The sequence below is a fragment of the Heterodontus francisci genome, chromosome 13 (genome assembly GCF_036365525.1).
Source record: "Heterodontus francisci isolate sHetFra1 chromosome 13, sHetFra1.hap1, whole genome shotgun sequence".
Classification (NCBI taxonomy): domain Eukaryota; kingdom Metazoa; phylum Chordata; class Chondrichthyes; order Heterodontiformes; family Heterodontidae; genus Heterodontus; species Heterodontus francisci.
Genome location: NC_090383.1, coordinates 116,381,649 through 116,403,963, shown reverse-complemented (window position 1 = coordinate 116,403,963; position 22,315 = coordinate 116,381,649). Strand labels below are relative to the sequence as shown.

At 43.7% G+C, this 22,315-nt stretch overlaps 1 protein-coding gene across 1 annotated transcript in view; it reads left to right on the top strand.

The window, feature by feature from the left end:
* The first annotated feature begins 351 nt into the window (after nt 1–351).
* nmbr (neuromedin B receptor) overlaps nt 352–22,315 on the top strand; it is a 36,715-nt gene continuing 14,751 nt past the window's right edge. The window contains exons 1-2 of the mRNA XM_068045708.1: nt 352–752; nt 19,126–19,474. Coding sequence (XP_067901809.1) covers nt 352–752; nt 19,126–19,474 — 750 coding nt within the window. The remainder of the gene's footprint in view (nt 753–19,125; nt 19,475–22,315) is intronic.

Sequence of the window (22,315 nt, the reverse complement as noted above, 5' to 3'; positions counted from 1 at the left end):
CAACCTCAAGTATTTTCGAAGCCCTGGGTTGCTCATTTTAAAACTTTTGCTAATATATTATTGTGAATATTTAGATATTAAAATCTTATCACTGGTGGCTATTAAAGAGCATTCTTGCGAATATTTTGCCGAAATATCAATCGATTTGTGTCTTATGTTCCCTTCCTCTTTTCATTCTTTCTTTCAGGTAACTTGTGGCAAATTGGCTCAAGGACAGTGACCAAACTGGCCGAATATCGCGACCGCCCATTGCATTGACTGACTGTTATAAAGTTGACTTCTAAACCATTGTGGTCGAGTACCTTTTCCAGATTTTATTTCCCTTGGGAAGTTGAGGGACACTTTATTAGGATGGACAGTGGACTGTTCAACAGCACCTTCCTCTCCCCAGATAATGCAACTTTGAATAACTTTGCCGGGGACATCGTCTATCTCGACACTGTGTTCTTCGTGATCAAATGCACCATTCCACCCATTTATCTCCTGATCATCACGGTAGGCTTGTTGGGGAACATCACTCTGGTCAAGGTCTTTGTAGCTAACAGCGCCATGCGAAGTGTACCCAACATTTTCATTTGCAGCTTAGCCGCCGGCGATCTGCTGCTTTTGGTGACATGTGTCCCCGTGGACGCTGCAAGGTACTTCTTCGAGGAGTGGATCTTTGGCACAGTAGCTTGTAAACTCATCCCCCTAATCCAACTCACCTCGGTGGGAGTGTCAGTGTTCACACTAACAGCCCTCAGTGCGGACAGGTAAGAGGGATCTGTAGACAATTCCGAATATCTCGATCTATCTAACCTACTTGTACCTATCTATCTGTCTGTCGGTTCATTTGTCCGTCTATTCATCCAAATAATATTTCTAATTCTAATTAGAATCATTTTAGTCATTGGAAGCAGTAGACCATTATCAGCAAATAGCAGCACTGAGTGTTTAAAAATTAAAAGGAAGGGAACATACCAAAGATACACAAAGGCAGAAAAATGGCGCCTCTTTTTGAGGGGTTGAGGAATTTCTTTACTCGGGGTGAAAGGACACTGTTCTGATACATGGTTCTCTAACTAATGCAACAATCTTCAGATTCATCACAGCGGGAGCCTCAATGATGAAAGAGCAGTGCTCTCATATTCCCTGCTATCATGACCCCCTTTTTGAAATGTAAGCCTCTCAAGCCATCTGTATGATACAATTAGAACAAAACTGGCAGACATGAAAGGGCAGTACGCTAAAATCCTGTGCAATGCAGCAGCGTTGTTTGGTGGTAATTAACCTTTTTAGTAGTGCATACTCTTCATGGCTTTCACAACCATGTCTCGAATCTGCGTTGATGAATGTCAGTAGTTAAAATTAAAGAAATACACAGTGGTGTCATTCAGTGTAATCTCTAACTGAACTCAGAAAAATACAATTTCATTATGTACCCACTGCATGATGATCTATACATGAGTGATGAATATGAAAATGTATGACTGGGATTTACTGTAACCATGAACCATGGAATCCGCCATTCATTAGACTTACTTTTGCCCATTTAATTCCCAAAGGGTTTTGCACGGTAAATTGCTGCAAGTAGGAGATTGAAACAGCAAAGCGCCCTCTACAGGGTATCTAAGTCCTGTGTGAACAGGGAAAGCGACTGTATATCTCCTCAGATAACCAACTTGAAGAACTGTTAATGAACAGTGCAGAAAATGTGTTAGAACCATGAATTCGATGTCATATCAGGTACAGAAAGTGAAATAGAGAGGGGAAAAAAGATTGGATTAAGAGAGAGAGAGAAATATATATCATATATTTTATACATTATAGTTGGGGTCTTGTGGCTCAGTTGGTAGTGCTCCTACTTTTGAGCTAGAAGGCTTCAGCTTTAAGTCCATTCTAGGACCTGATGGCCTCAGCAGGAGTGTTTATGACACAGCCTATCAGGTTGCTAATCAACCTGAAAATTCTTCCAATGCTCCATACCAAGCATATGAACTAAAGGGGAAGGCAAATAGCAGCATTGTGATATGAAACAGCATGGTTGAATAGGCAAAAGCTGGTTAGATGGACAGATGTTGAAGCTAGAAAGTCATTAGGGAAAAGCAACGGTTAAGCATCTTGGCCTGTACTCTCTCCAGGTCCTTTAGCTTTCCTGTTATACTTTATTTGCCCTCGGGATCTCTGCTGGGACTTCAATCAATGTTGCTGTTCTTCCCTTGTACCCATTCCTACTCTCCACTCTGCATCATTCAGTGCATCATGTCATTCTACCCAATCAGGTTTATGAAGATCGATGACATTTAACCAAAATAAAATTCTTCTCCCGTATGACATTTTATTTCAAGAGTTCATATTTAGCTTCCTTTTCTTCAGATGAGGGAATTGTTTCCAAACCATGAGTTTTACAAGATAAGGAGCCAATTATCTATTTGTGTTTTTCAGTTGCTCATTTCACATTGCTATCTGGGGAATTGTAAAGAGTCATGAATGTGCCAAAACAGGGTGATTTCCTTCAGTTGCTAATGGCCAGTAACATTATATATACAGTGGGATGACTTTATGTGTCCATTATTCTAACCAAGCAGATTTATAATTTTGCTACAAAAAGAGACCAGCAAAATCTCCCCATTGTGTTTGCAATGTTGTTAACACAAGTGACCAGAGGAAATCATTTCCCTCACTTGCTAAAATCCAGAATAGTTTGATCAACTTGCATATTAATTCATTTCATAAACAGATGAGATATTCCTTATTCTGTTTGGCTTCATTTCTCCCCCTCCCCCACCCCCCCCCCCCCCCCACCCCCGGCTCATCCCCACACTGATTCCAATTAGTGTTCAACTTTGGTGTTAACTCTGAGCTGAATTTCAAACCTCACACCCCAAAGATGCAACTACCTCCATAGTATTGCCCATTGTTACCTTAATCTCACCCCTACTTCTGCAATAGCCAGAACTCTCGTGCATGCCTTTGTCACCTCCAAGCTCAATTAAGGAATAATAATCCTTCTCATGAGCTCCACCCTACATATACTGCAGCCCATTCAAATGTTGACCAATTGATCCTATTCAACACTGTACAATTCCCCTTTGACCACTGCTCCCACCAAACGTTGTTGATTTCCAGAAACCCAGATCATTATATCAAAATCTTTATGCCATTTACAGATCTCCTGGCTGCATTACTCCAGATCTCTATAACCTCCTTCAATCCTATATTCAAATACATGCCCTCTACATTTCCAACCTGAATTTCCTTTGTGTTCACCCTCACCCCACTTTTGATGGAAAAGCCTTCAGCCATTTGGTACACTCTCCCTAAACTCCTTTAGTGTGTCTTTCTGAACTGTTCCAAATCATCTTCAAAACCTACTTCTGAAACTATGCCTTTGGTCACCCCCTAACTTCATTCTTTTCACTAAATGCCTGACCTCATCCCTGTTGAACATTTTGGGATATTGTATTACAGTCAAGGCATGATATAACTGCAAGTTGCTATCTTCATATGTGCAATAAACATTCAGCAGGCACCACAACTGGGACATCAGATGTATCTGTGCCAGTATGTTGTTCTTCCAATCAGTTGTAACATTTTCATTATATTTTAGGATTTATTTTTCATTTTTTCCTTATCCCTCAAACCTTGAAATGTTGACTCATACTGACCTCGTCAGCCTTTGACCTCGTCAGCAGACGTGGTCTCTTCAGACTACTAGAAAAGATCGGATGTCCACCAAAGCTACTTAGTATCATCACCTCATTCCATGACAATATGAAAGGCACAATTCAACATGGTGGCTCCTCATCAGAGCCCTTTCCTATCCTGAGTGGTGTGAAACAGGGCTGTGTTCTCGCACCCACACTTTTTGGGATTTTCTTCTCCCTGCTGCTTTCACATGCGTTCAAATCCTCTGAAGAAGGAATTTTCCTCCACACAAGATCAGGGGGCAGGTTGTTCAACCTTGCCCGTCTAAGAGCGAAGTCCAAAGTACGGAAAGTCCTCATCAGAGAACTCCTCTTTGCTGACGATGCTGCTTTAACATCTCACACTGAAGAATGCCTGCAGAGTCTCATCGACAGGTTTGCGTCTGCCTGCAATGAATTTGGCCTAACCATCAGCCTCAAGAAAACGAACATCATGGGGCAGGATGTCAGAAATGCTCCATCCATCAATATTGGCGACCACGCTCTGGAAGTGGTTCAAGAGTTCACCTACCTAGGCTCAACTATCACCAGTAACCTGTCTCTAGATGCAGAAATCAACAAGCGCATGGGTAAGGCTTCCACTGCTATGTCCAGACTGGCCAAGAGAGTGTGGGAAAATGGCGCACTGACACGGAACACAAAAGTCCGAGTGTATCAGGCCTGTGTCCTCAGTACCTTGCTCTACGGCAGCGAGGCCTGGACAACGTATGCCAGCCAAGAGCGACGTCTCAATTCATTCCATCTTCGCTGCCTTCGGAGAATACTTGGCATCAGGTGGCAGGACTATATCTCCAACACAGAAGTCCTTGAAGCGGCCAACACCCCCAGCTTATACACACTACTGAGTCAGCGGCGCTTGAGATGGCTTGGCCATGTGAGCCGCATGGAAGATGGCAGGATCCCCAAAGACACATTGTACAGCGAGCTCGCCACTGGTATCAGACCCACCGGCCGTCCATGTCTCCGTTATAAAGACGTCTGCAAACGTGACATGAAATCGTGTGACATTGATCACAAGTCGTGGGAGTCAGTTGCCAGCATTCGCCAGAGCTGGCGGGCAGCCATAAAGACAGGGCTAAATTGTGGCGAGTCGAAGAGACTTAGTAGTTGGCAGGAAAAAAGACAGAGGCGCAAGGGGAGAGCCAACTGTGCAACAGCCCCAACAAACAAATTTCTCTGCAGCACCTGTGGAAGAGCCTGTCACTCCAGAATTGGCCTTTATAGCCACTCCAGGCGCTGCTTCACAAACCACTGACCACCTCCAGGCGCGTATCCATTGTCTCTCGAGATAAGGAGGCCCAAAAGAAACTGGCAGCTCCATTGTTCTGTATGAGCATCTCCTCCCAAAGCCTTAGGCTATTTGAATCTCAGAAGGCACATCACAGCTAAGCCTAACTCAGACACTATCACGCAGGAAGGAAATCTGCTGTCCTTATCTGGAATGTTAACTGCCCACTGAAATGGCCTAGAAGCCATTCAGTTGTATTCAAGGAGTCTCACCATCACCTTGGAGGAAAGTATAGGTGGTCTGATTAGCAAGTTTGCAGACGACACTAAGATTGGTGGAGTAGCAGATAGTGAAGGGGACTGTCAGAGAATACAGCAGAATATAGATAGATTGGAAAGTTGGGCAGAGAAATGGCAGATGGAGTTCAATCAGGGCAAATGCGAGGTGATGCATTTTGGAAGATCCAATTCAAGAATGAACTATACAGTAAATGGAAAAGTCCTGGGGAAAATTGATGTAGAGAGAGATTTGGGTGTTCAGGTCCATTGTTCCCTGAAGGTGGCAATGCAGGTCAATAGAGTGGTCAAGAAGGCATACGGCATGCTTTCTTTCATCGGACGGGGTATTGAGTACAAGAGTTGGCAGGTCATGTTACAGTTGTATAGGACTTTGGTTCGGCCACATTTGGAGTACTGCGTGCAGTTCTGGTTGTCACATTACCAAAAGGATGTGGATGCTTTGGAAAGGGTGCAGAGGAGGTTCACCAGGATGTTGCCTGGTATGGAGGGCGCTAGCTATGAAGAGAGGTTGAGTAGATTAGGATTATTTTCATTAGAAAGACGGAGGTTGAGGGGGGACCTGATTGAGGTGTACAAAATCATGAGAGGTATAGACAGGGTGAATAGCAAGAAGCTTTTTCCCAGAGTGGGGGATTCAATTACTAGGGGACATGAGTTCAAAGTGAAAGGGGAAAAGTTTAGGGGGGATATGCGTGGAAAGTTCTTTACGCAGAGGGTGGTGGGAGCCTGGAATGCGTTGCCAGCGGAGGTGGTAGATGCGGGCACGATAGCGTCTTTTAAGATGTATCTAGACAGATACATGAATGGGCAGGAAGTAAAGAGATACAGACCCTTAGCAAATAGGCGACAGGTTTAGATAGAGGATCTGGATTGGCGCAGGCTTGGAGGGCCGAAGGGCCTGTTCCTGTGCTGTAATTTTCTTTGTTCTTTTTCTTTGTTCTTTGTTCTCAAGGGCAATTAGGCATGGGCAATAAACATTGGCCTTATCAGTGATGCCCATAGCCAATGAATGAACTTTAAAAAGGTGCACTTACCCAATTGAACCAGAGGGGAAGCTGGAACCATAATTTTTCGACCATTGTTGATAGCTCCAGAGATTAACGTCTTCATGGACTGTAACAATATGCTAATTCCAGGTTAGGCAATAGTTTTATGGGCTAGATATCCCTGTTGTCAATAACAATGGACACATTCTTAATGCATTCATGTGACATTCCTCTGATGCATTTAAGGGAAAGCTGGACAAACGGATGAGGCAGAAAGTAATAGATGGATATGCTGATACGGTTAGATGGAGAAGGGGGTGGGAGGAGGCCTGTGTGGAGCATAAACACTGCATATACCAGTTGAGTGGAATGGTCTGTTTTTGTGTTGTACATTCTATGATTCCATGTAATGTCAACAGGGGCCTTAACCTGTTTTACAAATGGACAGATACATCAAAATGTCATATTAAAGGTATTGTGTATTATTGTTGCCAACAATTTCCAGCCATTTATGCTTCCATTACATTCCTGCTATCAGGCATGGATGAATCCCTGATATAATTTAGCAGATGCATCTCTGCTCACAGCTTGGTTTTCTCTTGTTGTGTTTTATTTAACTTTAATTACACAAATCACTACATATTCATTCTGTAGTTTCCTTTTGTACACGTCTCTTTTCTAAACATCTCCACCACCCGATCTTGCTTTCCTCCTTTAAGACACTCCTATCTCTAAAACCTACCTCTTTGACCAAGCTTTTGGTCATCTGTCCTAATATCTTATTATGTGGCTTGGGGTCAAATTTTGTTTGATAATGTTCCTGTGAAACACCTTGGGATTTTTTATTACGTTAAAGACACTATATCACTATACAAATGCAAGTTGTGTTGTAGTAATGTGATAATTGATGTTTACACATTCCCACTGTGGTAGTTTGTTGCAGCTCAGCTGTTGGGTTATATTGTGACTGGGATTTAAATATGATCACATGTTCGTGTTCAAGCCCAAGGTGTCTCATGTTCTGCAGCGATTCCCACTGTTTTAAAGCATCTTGAATTAACTGTTGGTTGATTCCTGTACGGCTGGCTTTATTTTGGCTGCTTTCTCTTCCTCATCCAGATGATCATCTTCAGTGACATGATGCTTAGACACAGGGTTAGTTTGCACCCGCACACTGATGACACTCAGCTCTACCTGCCCACACTTCCCATGGTTATAAAGCCATCTACCTCCACCTTTACAGCCTACCAGCAGCCTCCCACCAAAGTTATGGCAGGAAATTGGAAGAATCGCCTTGCAATCTCCCGCTCTGCTACAGTAGCATCGGTGCAATCTATATTTTTATTTATTTTTATTTAGAGATACAGCACTGAAACAGACCCTTCGGCCCACCGAGTCTGTGCCGACCAACAACCACCCATTTATACTAACCCTACAGTAATCCCATATTCCCTACCACCTACCTACACTAGGGGCAATTTACAATGGCCAATTTACCTATCAACCTGCAAGTCTTTGGCTGTGGGAGGAAACCGGAGCACCCGGCGAAAACCCACGCGATCACAGGGAGAACTTGCAAACTCTGCACAGGCAGTAACCAGAATCGAGCCCGGGTCTCTGGAGCTGTGAGGCTATGGTGCTAACCACTGCGCCACTGTGCCGCCCACTGCGCTACTGTGCCGCCCACTGCGCTACTGTGCCGCCCACTGTGCCACTGTGCCACCCACTGCGCCACTGTGCCGTCGTGCCGTAGTGCACTGTGGTGCAAAGTTGCATAGGGTTTGCTAAACAAAATATTTGCCTTTTAGGAAGCAGATTGCTGAACCGAGTTGGTGAAATATCCTGCAGGCAGGCAGCTATTTAGACCATATTTTGTTGCTGTACATTCCTTTAATTCTGCCGCATGTGTCGCTGAGTCCAGAGAGAAGGTCTTTCACAGCAGGTTCATTTCCCCAGAGGATGTGAGCTCTTGCTTTCAAAACACTGCACTTGAACCAAGTAAGGGCTTTGGGGGATCCACCAGTGACAGTAGATAGACTGGGCCTTGTTCTTTCCCACCAGCAACCCCACCCCCCCACACCGGCCGCCTCGCCAATGTTACTTTTGTAAAAAATGTTTTCGGCAATAAATTTAATCATAACTGCTGAGTCCACAGAGCTTCCTGTACAACTGATGAAGCTTTGATTGCTTGTGGAGTATGGAGTGTGGACTGCAGCTGTGAGTGCCGGCTGGTGTCCTGGAGACTGATAAACTGATGTTGCTTTGCCAGATGTCAGAGCCTGATATTCTTTCATGTTGTTTATATGGATTGTGTTGTGCTGATTGCTGGAGCAAATCACCAAACTGTTTATTTTATAATGAGTGTGTGTTTGTGTGTGTGTGTGGCGGGGGTTTGCCTGTATATGTGTATGCATGTCTGTGTGTTGCTGTGGGTCTGTGTCCTTATTGGTGTGTATGTTGGTTTGTATGTGGGTCAGTTTGTGGGTGTGTATGGGTGGGTATGGGGGCGTGGGATGTGTGTGTATGCTGTTGTAGGTGTGTAGGGGTGTGTAGGGGTGTGGGGTGTGTGCATATATCAATCAAGATGGTAGCTGGGGCACTGTAATGGGCCTCAGCACTCCAGGAGAGACAGCAGAAATGAGCCAGGGTGACTGTTTCTGATCATTGTTGAGTTGACCACCAATGGGGACCTTAGAAGGACGTCACCTGTAGAAGTTTTCCTAGACATTTCATAGAATCATTGAAATCTAAAGCAATGTAGGAGGCCATTTGGTCCATCATACTTATGCTAGCTCTTTAAAAGATCTATCCAATTAGTCCCACTCCTTGCTATTTCCCCATAGCCTTGGAAAGTTTCCTTTTTAATATCTAGCTCCAGATATCTATCATTACTACAGGTCAGTTACAAGTGGCATTGATATGTTGTCACATCCAGATTCTCACCAGTCAGGACCTGTAGCCATGTCATCACTGGGGACATAAAATATACCCAGAGTAACATTACATTGCCAGAGACACACCAATACACACCAAGATCTGCCACAAAGACAAACACAGTGCATGAAGGAATACAACATAATCTCTTGCACTCTAGCAAAGAACAGAGGCAACAACCTCACTTCCAGGACCACTTGGGAACACAGACACAAGCACGTAGACACGCATGCGCACACAAAATGACACACATACATATACGCACACACGCGCACACACACACAAACATTTGCCACAGGAAAACAAAAACACTCCCATCTCCCCCTAGGAAATTTGAGAACACATTTGCTCTCCGATTGGGAATATGGATGCAATCTTTCCGTAATGGATCATCTCCGAATATGAACTCTACCTCTCTCCCCCGCTTCTTCCCCACAACCTGTTGCCACCTCCACCCACACCCACCGCCCCCCCCACCATCAACGTCCCAACACACATTTCAGACCAGTGAATTAAATTACAATTATATTTGACCAATTTCTGCCTCTGGTGCTGTGACTGCAACATATTCCACCCATTGTGGTTACATGGGTTATTAGAAAGGAGAAGGACGCTGGGTCCTCTGATTTTTTTACTGGTCACTTTACTTACTATCTTGTGTAAAATATAAACTGCTTGTAATAAAACCAGAGAGCGCTGGAAATGCCCAGAAAATCCATCAGTGGTGGGCTGGGTGCAGTACCAATTCTGATGAAAGGTTTACAGCAGAGATATCAATCTGTCTTTTCCCATTCTGATACTCACTGACTTGCTGTGTAGCTCCAGCATTTACTCCCTTCAATTCAGTGCCCAGTTTTAAAAAACAAATCAATTTCATTTGTAATATACACTACTATTGAATGGATATCAATAATTCATCCTTCATCTCACTCTTCATTGTTATCTTCATTGTAGATAAATTGAATCCCATTTCACAAACATTCACAGCACAGAAACTTGGCTCAACTTGTTCAGGTTGGCAATGAAAACAGAAAATGCTGAAAATACTCAGCAGGTCTGGCAGCATCTGTGGAGACAGAAACACTACAATGTTTCAGATCATTGACCTATCATCAGAACTGGTAAAACGTCTGATGGAAGGTTTTCGACCGGAAATGTACAGCTAAATTTTAACCGAATAAAGAAACGGGCGGGTTTGGTGAGGTTGGAGGTGGAGTTAAAGTCTGAAACATCTGTTTCCCGACCCAAACCTGCCTCCAGTCTGCCCATTTCAGGCTTTAACTGAAACCGAAGGTTGGACAGGGAACTAACCCAATCCAAGGAGACATGTTGGAACTTTAAATATTAGTGTCGTCCAAGTTTTCAATTTTAACTCTCACTGAGCGTTGAGACACCTGACAGCTTCATCAAGGTGAGGACTTGGCAGACTGAGGGCGTAGGTGCCTTAATACCTACCTTCTTGATCTAGAAGCTTGCCTGAGAAGCCTCCATGATTGGGCACCCACCTCCTATCCTGTACCCCCGGGGAACTGAACCCCCCACATCCTTTGGCTCCATCCCGGTGCGGACTCACCTGCTGGTGCCGTCTCCACCAACTGACTGGAGGTGGTGTCAGGGAACCAACCAGTGATGTCAGTGACATGTGAGAATCCTGAATCACCAGCTCCCCATGACTTTCTGACCAACCCTGCAGGTCAGGTAGGTAAAAATACCCCCCGTTTTCTCTCTCCATAGATGCTGTCTGACTTGCTGAGTATTTCCAGCATTTTCTGTTTTTATTTCAGATTTTCAGCCTCTGCAGTATTTTGCTTTTGTCTATGTTGGTGTTTATCCTCCAGCCAAGTCGCCTCCCATCCCTCTTCATTTCACCCTATCAACATATCCTTCTATTCCTTTCTCCCTCATACTTCGTCTTAAAACCTCTTGGATAAGGTCAGAAATTTGAATGACTTTAATAGATTGTGAACTCTTGCGGGGACGGGGGCGGAGGTGAATACCTTGTGAATTGTCAAGAATATGTCCTTCGAATTGAATGAGTAGTTAAATTGAATGCTGGGAAATCCAACAGACTGATATTAATTAAACCCGTGAAAGCCTGCACATGTAAACAAAATATTCCCCACTAATGTTGGAGGACCAGGATGGAGGACACCAGCACCCAGTCTTTGGGGTATAAATATGTTATGCCATGTTTGGATCTGTGTAAGACCCTCTGTTAGAGAAATTTTGGGGAGTTAGGCAGTAAATGTGTGATCTGACATGCCTAGGTATCCATCTCAATAACTTAGTTTAAGGGCTTTGCATGCCTATTGGAAATGATTGTCACCAGAAGAGGTTAACTCCTCTGACACATGTATCTCTACTTAATCTTTACTTAGCCTATGTAGAAGCATGTCTCTAAAGAGGCCAAGACAAAGAGGAAGATGGTAAACAGTCAGGTTGTACCGTTATCAGCCAGTTACAGGCAGAGATAGGTGTATTTCCTAACCGTACAACTTTGCTGAGAGTGTGCAAAATGGCTTCAGAGGAATCGAGGTCTATCACGCGATCTCCCACAAACTGTCACCAATGTCCAAAGGAAGCAGAGCAGTCAACTCAACCACAAGGACAAGGTTGTATCAGCTCTGGAACATTGCTAGCCACCAGCACATAAACTCACTTGATGGATTAGAGTCTGTAATCCTACATTAATTTCTCAATTATAATAGCCTCAGAAATTGATCTTAACTATAATTTAATAACCAATTAATGCTGAATTATGACAATACACCAAACTGTCTTTATAACCTTTATTATTTGAAGTGCTAGGTGAACCTGTCTAAATTTATATTCATTAATTATTTGTAAACTCATTGTGTTTATAGTGTTATGGCCAGGTGAGAAAGGGGTCTCAGGCTCCCCTCTTGCCCTTCCTCTTACTTGACCGCAACAGGGTTTATTCCTTTTAAACAGTGGTTGTGCTTACCACCTCTGTGAGTGTTTTACCTTTATCCTTTACCGTGATTGCAAAAGAACCAATCAGACAGGTTTTCCTGAGTTTAAACAAGAAAGAGGTAAGTTTATTATACTTAACATTCTAACCCGACTTAAAATACTAATAATACACTACAAATTTCTGCACACATTCACACAAGAATCACACACACACACAATTAGATTACAGGAGGGAAAATAGATTTGGTGGTTGGATTAAATACAGAATAAATGGAACTTAACTACTGTCTGTAAAGTGGATGATCCAGTAGTCCTCGGTTGAAGATGTATTCTTGAAGCTCTTGGTTGGTCAAAATGTATTTTGGCTGGCTTGCTTCACTCGGGGTTTTCCTGAAGGCAGAATCTTTAGTTGGCTCCCTTCCCCTGATTGCTGGCTGTAGTGGTCTGTAGGCTTGGAGGGTGCCCAGTCACACACAGTTTTCATTTTTCATTTGATGTTTTCTGGGGAGAGAGAAGAAGAGAGAGAGAGAGACGGGGGAGCAGCAGCCTACTGTGCTGCTGTCCACTCGGTTACAGTCTGTCTCCTTGTCTGTGTAACCAAACTTCCAGTTTCTTCAGAGAGGAACAGATGGTCACATGGTTCTCTCACTCCCCTTTGTTTTTAATAAGGTCCAAAGTCTAAAACCCAAAACCTCTCTTAGGTGGGGTTGGCAGTGTTTACCCCCTGGAGGGATGTCCACATTTATGAATGTCTGGAGATGGTTTGGAATGTCCCACTAACGAGGCTGATCTGGCTAATCTACTCAGTTAGCCAAAGCATTGTTCTGGCTGGGCTTCTTGTTAGACTTTTTGTCTCCAGTTCAATCTCCTGGTATTTCAAATGTAAATTGCAGTGGCCATCTTAGCTGCTAGTTTTTTAAAAGTTAACTTGTAGGATTTTTTCCAATAAGATTCTAAGGTAAGTTTCCAACCGCTGAAATTAATACGTCCAATTTGGCTTATAGGGTTTTCCTGACAATAAATTAATAAACAATTGCTAGTGCTTGATTTGCTTTATGATGTCTTTAATTTAGTGAGAAAGGGTTAATTCATTCACTGAGCATCTTGTGGGTATCCTATGTAAAGGTGAGTAAGGTAAACCTGAAGTCAATCTGAACTGGGTGATGTAAGACTGTTTCAGTCTAACTCCAGTATCAGTCACTCTTAGATTTAAGCTAGGTGATAAACCAGAGACAGTTCCTTGACAGGGAGTTAAGATGAAGGATTTCTCTGTCTTCTTGACACATATTTTCAGGAATGCTGGTCCTAGTGTCCTAACGGCTCTTTCCTATTATAAGGAAAGAATGGCAATGTAAATAAGAATTCTCTGCTGATGATGCACAGGTTCTTTATAAATCACATCATTCATTTCATCTCATCAATCATCCCTTGGTATGTTCTTTACATGGAATAGTCTCATATCAGTATAAATTTGATCAATATCTTGAAAGGAGTCAATGGCAGGACACAGAGTATTAAAATAATTCAATGAGAAGAATCTGAATAACGTACGGAGTTACTTCTCTCCTCAATCATGAGCTGGGCCAATTTAGTGAGATGGTCAACTTTACTGTCCTTGTATCGTGGCTCCATGGAGGTTTACAGCAAAGAAGGTGGCTATTCATCCTGTTATTTCTCCGTCAGCTCTTTCTGCTGGAGTGGATCCTGTTGACCCCCTCTCCCCTGTCTTTCCTGCCATTTAATTTTCCCTGTAAAAGATGCAATGGTCTGCACATCAACTGCTCCCTGTGGCAAAGTGTTTTGCGAACAACTCTCTGCATGAAGAAATTTCTCTGCACTTCTCTCCTTGCACTCTTAAAGCTTTCTCTCATCAACTTTCTCCCCTCCCCTTCATTGGGTGCTGTTGGCTTCCTACGAGGGTATGGTTCCACAGGCACCAGTTGCTTGCTGGTACTTTGTCCAGCTGGCAAATGTTCAGGTGTGAGCCTTGACAGTATCAGTAGGCAACTTGACCTTAGAGGCATCAAAGGCACTGGCTGATTCTATCCTCACTGAATGCCAGTATATGGGAGCCTTTAATGGGAGAGTGACTCAGTTGGTAGATTTCAGTCAGAGGCATGAACCACGGTGGTCTTTTCACCTCCCCAGGGATCTTGAGGACAATTGCACCACCCCAACTGCTACCCTGATTAGCTACCTCAAACCGAGCATCAAACCTGAGACCTTGTTGGTACTGCTCAGATACTCGATGGATGTCAATCCCTTCAGCCACCTGAAGCTGGTTCCTGCACTGTTCAGTTTTTGCAGCTTGTAGCTGCTTCTAGAATTGGCAGATCATCCAGCACAGAAGGAGGCCATTTGGCCCATCGTACTTGTGCCAACTCTTTGAAAGAACCGTCCAAATATCCCACTCCTCTGCTCCTTCCCCATAGCCCTGCAATTATTTTTCCCTTGTCAAGTACTCTGAATGTTTTTATTGACTCTGCTTCAGCTCCTGTTCAGGCAGTGCATTCCAGATCATTACAACTTGCTGCATAAAGAAGAATTCCTTTCCCCACCCCTCCGGTCCTTTTGCTAATTATTTTCAATCTGTGTTGTCTGGTGACCCATCCTCCACCTGTAGTAAAACGCCATCATTATTTACTCCATCAAAACCCTTCATTATTTTGAACATCTCTATTAAATCATTCCTTATTATTTTCTGCTCTAAGGAGAACAACCCCAACCTCTCCAGTCTCTCCATACAACTGAATTCCCACATCTCTGGTACTGTTCCAGGAAATCTCCTTCCCCTCTCCAGCCTCCACAAGGTCTTCATTGTCCTTTCTAATGTGCCCAGAATTGGACACAGTTATCCAGCTGGAGCCGAAACAGTGATTTAAAAAAAGTTTTAACATAAGGGCGGCACAGTGGCGCAGTGGTTAGCACCGCAGCCTCACAGCTCCAGGGACCCGGGTTTGATTCTGGGTACTGTCTGTGCGGAGTTTGCAAGTTCTCCCTGTGTCTGCGTGGGTTTCCTCCGGGTGCTCCGGTTTCCTCCCACATGCCAAAGACTTGCAGGTTGATAGGTTAATTGGCCATTATAAATTGCCCCTAGTATAGATAGGTGGTAGGGAAATATATAGGGACAGGTGGGGATGTGATAGGAATATGGGATTAGTGTAGGATTAGTATAAATGGGTGGTTGATGGTCGGCACAGACTCGGTGGGCCGAAGGGCCTGTTTCAGTGCTGTATCTCTAAACTAAACTAAACTAAACATAACAGTTACTGAGACAGGTTTTCCTCAGTCACACTGAAATTCATGCTGCCTAATAAGTAGCTTCCACCTCAGTGGAGTTTTATGCACCATTTTATGGAAGATAGCTCTTGGCTCATTGCAAACGTCACGTGGTTCACGTCTTGTTGAGCTGTTTCGTTTGCCTGATTGCATCTGATGTTCCAAGGACCGATTTAACTAACTGCAGGCGGTAAATTAAAATATAAATTAATGGCAAATCATGCCCTAGTATTTAGGCAGGAAATAATTTTAATTACCCTGTATGTACCACCTACATAGTACAAATGGCTGCAACATATTCACTTTGCCGCAGGAATTATATGAAGAAATGTCTGCTCATTGAATGTACATTTATTAACTACTCCAGCACCTGGCTGTTTGAACTTACTTTGCAAAGAAAAATTGTAAACAAAATGACAATCCCCTACAAAATGTAATAATTCATGAGGCTACCAAGGTTGGAAAGAGTAGGGGAGGTGTGATAAATTAAGTACTGGTTATGTGATTCCAAACCTAGGTTATCATAAGGACTGTACTGGTTCAAGAAGGCCCACCACCGCCTTCTTGAGGGGCAACTAGGGATGAGTAATAAATGCCAGCCTTGCCAGTGTCATTCATATCCCGAGAACAAATAAAGGCTTGTAGGAGGAAGGCGAGGCTATTGAATTCCACAGATCTGAATTTCTGGGTGAAAATTGAGTTGGGAATCTAAGATATATCCCACCAAACCTTGTCATCCTAGAATTCTGTCTCTCCAAGCCCAATACCCAATAGTATTATGATAAATTATGGGTCTCTACTATCTCATTTGGTAGATCAGGGCGGCACAGTGGCGCAGTGGTTAGCACCGCAGCCTCACAGCTCCAGGGATCCGGGTTCGATTCCGGGTACTGCCTGTGTGGAGTTTGCAAGTTCTCCCTGTGTCTGCGTGGGTTTTCGCCGGGTGCTCCGGTTTCCTCCCACAAGCCAAAAGACTTGCAGGTTGATAGGTAAATTGGCCATTATAAATTGTCACTAGTGTAGGTAGGTGGTAGGGAAATATAGGGACAGGTGGGGATGTTTGGTAGGAATATGGGATTAGTGTAGGATTAGTATAAATGGGTGGTTGATGTTCGGCACAGACTCGGTGGGCCGAAGGGCCTGTTTCAGTGCTGTATCTCTAATCTAATCAAATTATTCCAGCCATTTACCAACCTTTATGCAAATAAATTCTTTCCGATATTTAAGCTAAATTTATTTTTTCACTGATTATGAGCTATTACGCTATTTCATGCCAATATTAGGAAAGTACAATGAGTCTTTGTTTCAACCTAGTGAGGATTCAGGGAGGTGCAAGAGTGCAAAGGATGATGCATTTGCTGCATAGGAGGAATGAGGGTTGGCTGTGGTGGGGAGTGGGGGAGGTGGTGGTGGTGGGTGGGTGTTCAGAGGAATGCAGACCAGAGCTTTGCAAGATTAGAGAGGAGAAATGATATGAGAGAGAGGTTAGTAACTGTGGATCAGAGAGACTGTACTACATAACATGGCAGAGAAAAGTCACTAGAGCTGATTTTGAAGCCTTCTGCTTGGTAGAAATGAGGCACCAGTGCCCCCAAAACTGTGGGGAAATTAATTACTGCCTTCCTTCTGATGACAGAGGCCTATCATCCCAGGGCCTGTTTGTTGGCCACAGCTCTCTCCTGGGTTGAGTGCTAGGCCTGTTTAATATTCAAATCAGGGTCCTTTGATGCTGTGCTTCCTACATTGCAGCAGTGACTACACTTCCAAAGTATTTCATAGAATCTAAGAATGGTTATAGGACAGAAGGTGGCCATTCAGCCCATCCAGCCCAGGCCAGCTCTCTGTAAGAGCAATTTAGTTAGTCCTTTTCCCCGTAGCCCGGCAAATTTTTTCCCTTCTGGTGCTTATCCAAGTCCCTTTTGAAAGCCATGGTTGAATCTGCCTCCACCAGCCTTTCAGGCAGTGCATTCCAGATCCTAACCACTTGCTGCGTAAATAGTTTTTCCTCATGTCGCCTTTGGTTCTTTAACCAATCACTTTAAATCTGTGTCCTCTAGTTCTCGACCCTTCCACTAATGGGAACAGTTTCTTTATATATACTCAGTCTAGACGTCTCAAGATTTTGAACGTTTCATTGGCTTTAATGCGCTTTGAGATGTCCTGAGGAAATGAAAGGCGCTATATCAATGCAAATCCTTTTTTTGTTAGAGATTAAGATTAAGAAATAAGAAGGGGAATCATCTTATGAAAAAAGTTCATTTGCATTAAGTTTGATTTGAATGTTAATTTGAAAGCGAAAGCTGAGAGGCAGAGAAAGGGAATTACAAAGCCTTGGGCAAAGACGGCTGAAGGCCCAGTCACCAATGGTGGGGCAAAGGGAGTTGGGGATGGACAAGGGGGCAGAATGTGAGGAGTTTAATTGGGCCTTGATCTGATGACTTAATTCACTGACACATTTTGAATACTTAAAAAGATGAATCAAAAACTTTTGGCTATTCTTGATAGATGGACTGACCGTCCTCCCTGCCTTTATGGGGAAGCTACATATGTAAATAGGGTTGCCAACTCTGGTTGAACATATTCCTGGAGGTTTCATCACATGATCTCCCTCCTCTAGCTGCCGCATCCAATTAAACTGCAGTTTTCCCCATCACTAATATCTTTAGAACTAATAAACAAAAGACTTCAAGGAAAATGAAAAAAATCTGTATTTTAATGTCCCTGTAATTTTTGTCCCAGGTTGCTAACACCAATGTCCAGGAGATTAATCTTTAATTCCTGGAGACTCCAAGGCAATTCTGGAGTTTTGGCAACCATAATACATGAGGGATAAAGGGACAGAAGGATATGCAGATAGAGTGAGATGAAGTAGTGTGGGAGGAGGCTCATGCGGAGCAATAAATACCAGCAGGAACCAGTTGGGTTCAATGACCCATTTCTGTGCTGTAAATTCTATGTAAGTATATTTAAGATTACTAAAGGGTCTGATGGAGTATCGTAGAATGGTTATAATACAGAAGGAGGCCATTTGGCCCATCATGTCTGTGCTGGCTGTCTGCGAGAGCTACACAGCTAGTCCCACTCCCCTGCCTTTTCCCCGTAGCTCTGCAAATCTTTTCTCTTCAGGTAAATATCCAATTCCCTATTGAAATTCACGATTGAATCTGCCTGCATCACACTCTCAGGCAGTGCATTCCAGATCCTAAACACACTTTTTAAGTAAAAAAGTTTTTCCTCATGTCACCTCTGTTTTTTATGCCAATAACTTTAAATCAGTGTCCTTTGGTTCTTGACCCTTCCACCAATGGGAACAGTTTCTCTCTATCTACTCTGTCGAGACGACTCATGATTTTGAGCACCTCTATCTAATCTCCTCTTAATTTCTCTAAGGAGCACAGTCCCACTTCTCCAATCTATCCATGTAAGTGAAGTGAGGGAAAACAGAAATAAGGTTCATAAATATAAAACAGTCACTAAACCAACAGGGAATTCATGAGAAATTTCTTTACCCAGAGAGTGGTGAGAATGTGGAACTTACTACCACAAGGAGTAGTTGAGGTGAATAGTATAGATACATTTAAGGGGTAGCTGGATATGCACATGAGGGAGAAAGAAATGGAAGGATATGCTGATTGGGATGGACAAAAGAGAGTGGGTGGTGGCTTGTGTGAAGCAATAACCCTGGAATGGACCTGTTGGGCTGAATGGCCTGTTTCTGTGTTGTAAATATTATGTAATAATGAGTAAAGTCAATGTTTGTGCATTTATTTCTGTTGCAGGTACAAGGCGATTGTAAATCCCATGGACATCCAGGCGTCCAGTGCAGTCCTTCACACATGTCTTAAGGCGGTCACCATCTGGATGATCTCCATGGTCCTAGCTGTTCCCGAGGCTGTGTACTCACAGGTGGTGCAGCATCACAATGGGGAGAATGAAAGCTTCAGCGCCTGTGTTCCATACCCACTGTCCGACAAGCTGCACCCAAAAATCCACTCAGTGCTGATATTCCTGGTGTACTACCTCATCCCCCTTGGCATCATCAGCGTCTACTACTTTCACATCGCTCAGAGCTTAATCAAGAGCGCACACAACATGCCCGGAGAAAGCAGCGAGCATGTCAGGCGGCAGGTAAGTTATCAGAAACCACCGCTCTCCGTGCAGATAGAGGGGTCTCAGCATCTGTCACTGATCTTATACAAGCAGTTAAAGGGAACAACAAGAACAACCCACATTTATTTAGCTCCTTTAACATAGGCACTACACTGGAGTGTTATCAACAAAATTTGGATGTTCGGATAGGTGGCCAAAAGCTTAGTCAAAGAGGTAGGATTTCCGGAGCATCTTAAAGGAGGAGAGATTGAGGTGTAGAGGTTTAGGATTGGGGTAGCTGAGGATACAACTTATATTTATATAGCACCTTTAACGTAATAAAATGTCCCAACGGGTTTCACAGGAGAATTATAAAACAAAATATGACACCGAGTCACAAAGGAGATATTAGATCAAATGACCGAAAGCTTTGTCAAAGAGGTAGGTTTTAAGGAGCATCTTAAAGGAGGAAAGTGAGGTGGAGAGATGGAGAGGTTCAGGGAGGGAATTCCAGGCTTGGGGGCCGAGGCAGCTGAAAGCACGGCCACCAATGGTGGTGTGATTAAAATCAGGGATGTACAAGAGGCCAGAATTAGAGGAGCACAGAGATCTTGGAAGGTTGTAGGGCTGGAGGAGATTACAGAGACAGGGAGGGTGAGGATATGGAGGAATTTGAAAACAAGGGTGAGAATTTTAAAATTGAGGCTTTGCTTGACTGGGAGCCAATATAGGTCAGTGAGCACAGGGGTGAGAGGGGAATGGGACTTGGTGTGAGTTAAGAGATGGACAGCAGAGTTTTGGATGACCTCCAGTTTATGGAGAGTAGAATATGGGAGACCAGCCAGGAAAGTGTTGGAATAGTCAAGTCTGGAAGATACGAAGATATGAATGAGGGCTTCATCAGCAGATATGCTGATATGGGGCAAATTCGAGCAATGTTACGCAGGTGGAAATAGGTGGTCTTAGTGATGGCATGAATGTGAGTTTGGAAGCTCATCTCAGATCAAATGTGACACCAGGGCTGTGAACAGACAGGTTTAATCTCAGACTGTTGCCAGGGAGAGGGAAGCTACGGAATGGAGTTTGGAGTGGGGACTGAAAACAATGGCTACAGTCTTCCCAATATTTAACTGGAGGAAATTTCTGCTCATCCAGTACCGGATGTTGGATAAGCAGTCTTAAAAATTAGCAACAGTGGTGGAGTTGAGAGAAGTGGTGGTGAGGTAGAGCTGAGTGCCGTCCGCATACATGTGAAGACTAACGTTGTGCTTTCGGATGATGTTGCCAAGGAGCAGCATGTAGATGAGAAATAGGAAGGGGCCAAGAATATATCCTTTGGGGGAGACCAGAGGTAACTGTGCAGGAGTAGGAAGAGAAGGCATTGCAAGTGATTCTCTGGCTATGATTAGATAGATAAGAATGGAACCAGGTGAGTGCAGGTCCCACCCAGCTGGATGACAGTGGAGAGGTGTTGGAGGAGGATGGTGTGGTCAGCCGTGTCAAAGGCTGCAGAAAGGTCGAGAAGGATGAGGAGGGAAAGTTTACCTTTGTCACAGTCACATAGAATGTCATTTGTGATTTTGATAAGATCGGTTTTGGTGGCGGGGCAGAAACCTGAGTGGAGGGATTCAAACATGGTACAGCCAATAGTGGAGCGATAAGAATTGAAGATGTACAAAAGGCCAGAAATGGAGGAGCACAGAGGGTTGTCGGGTTGGAGAAGGTGACAGAGAGGGGGAAGAGCAAGGCCATGGAGTTAGATAACCACATGAGGGAGAAAGGAATAGAAGGATATGGTGATGGAGCGAGCTGAAGTAGAGCAAAAGGAGGTTCATGTGAAGCATGAACACTGTCATGGACTAGTTGGGCTGAGTGGCCTGTTTCTGTGCTGTAAGTTCAAATCAAGCCCAGACAAAACAAAATTTTTAAAAAATATCAAAGGTGAATGCAATTCGGAGAAGCTGACCTTTCCATTGTGGTGTCAAATTCATGTTTTCAGTAATTTTAAGGAGGTGGAGTGCAGCCCAATAGAGAGCACCTGGTCAGAGTCACATTCAAGATTAATTGGGAATGGAGTTAACTTTTGCAACAAGATTGCATTTGGAAAATCAACAACAGCAAAAATAGGCTCCAAATGAATAAATGCAAAATAAATGGGTCTTGGAGGACAGGAGACTCAGGTGCACGGTTCCTGATTGGAATCAGTAGCTCATCAAATGCATTGATGCTCAGTAATAGGGCATTCAAATGTTGCTAGGATTACCTTGCAAGCTGGGGTGAAGATCCCCATCAAATCTTATTTATATTTAATTTATTGCTTGTAAGCTTATGTCAAAGTATCTAATGAACAGTTGAAATTGTAATTCTGACTGCAGACTGAGCATTCCATTGACATATGACAAGAATCGAGTTTGACTGGATCTGGGTGCTGCATTATGTTAATATAGTAAACCAGCAATACTGGGAGCTGACGGCAAAAATGAGGGTAAAGCCATGCCTTAGTGGGTACCACTCCCTCCTGTGAGTCAGAAGGCTGTGGATTCGAGCCCCACTCCAGAGACTTGAACACATAATCCAGGCTGACACTCCCAGTGCTCCACTGAGGGAGCACTGCACTGTTGGAGGTGCCATCTTTCAGATGAACTGTTAAACCAAGGCCCCTGTCTGATCTCAGGTGGACACAAAATATCCCTCGGTGCTATCTGAAGAGAGACCTGCCGAATATTCATCTCTCAACCAACATCACTAAAACAGAATATCTGGTCATTTAACTCAATGCTGTTTGTGGGATCTTGCTGTGCAGATTGGCTGCAGTGTATCCTGCATTACAACAGGAACCACACTTCATAAGTACTTCATTGGCTGTAAAGTGCTCTCGGA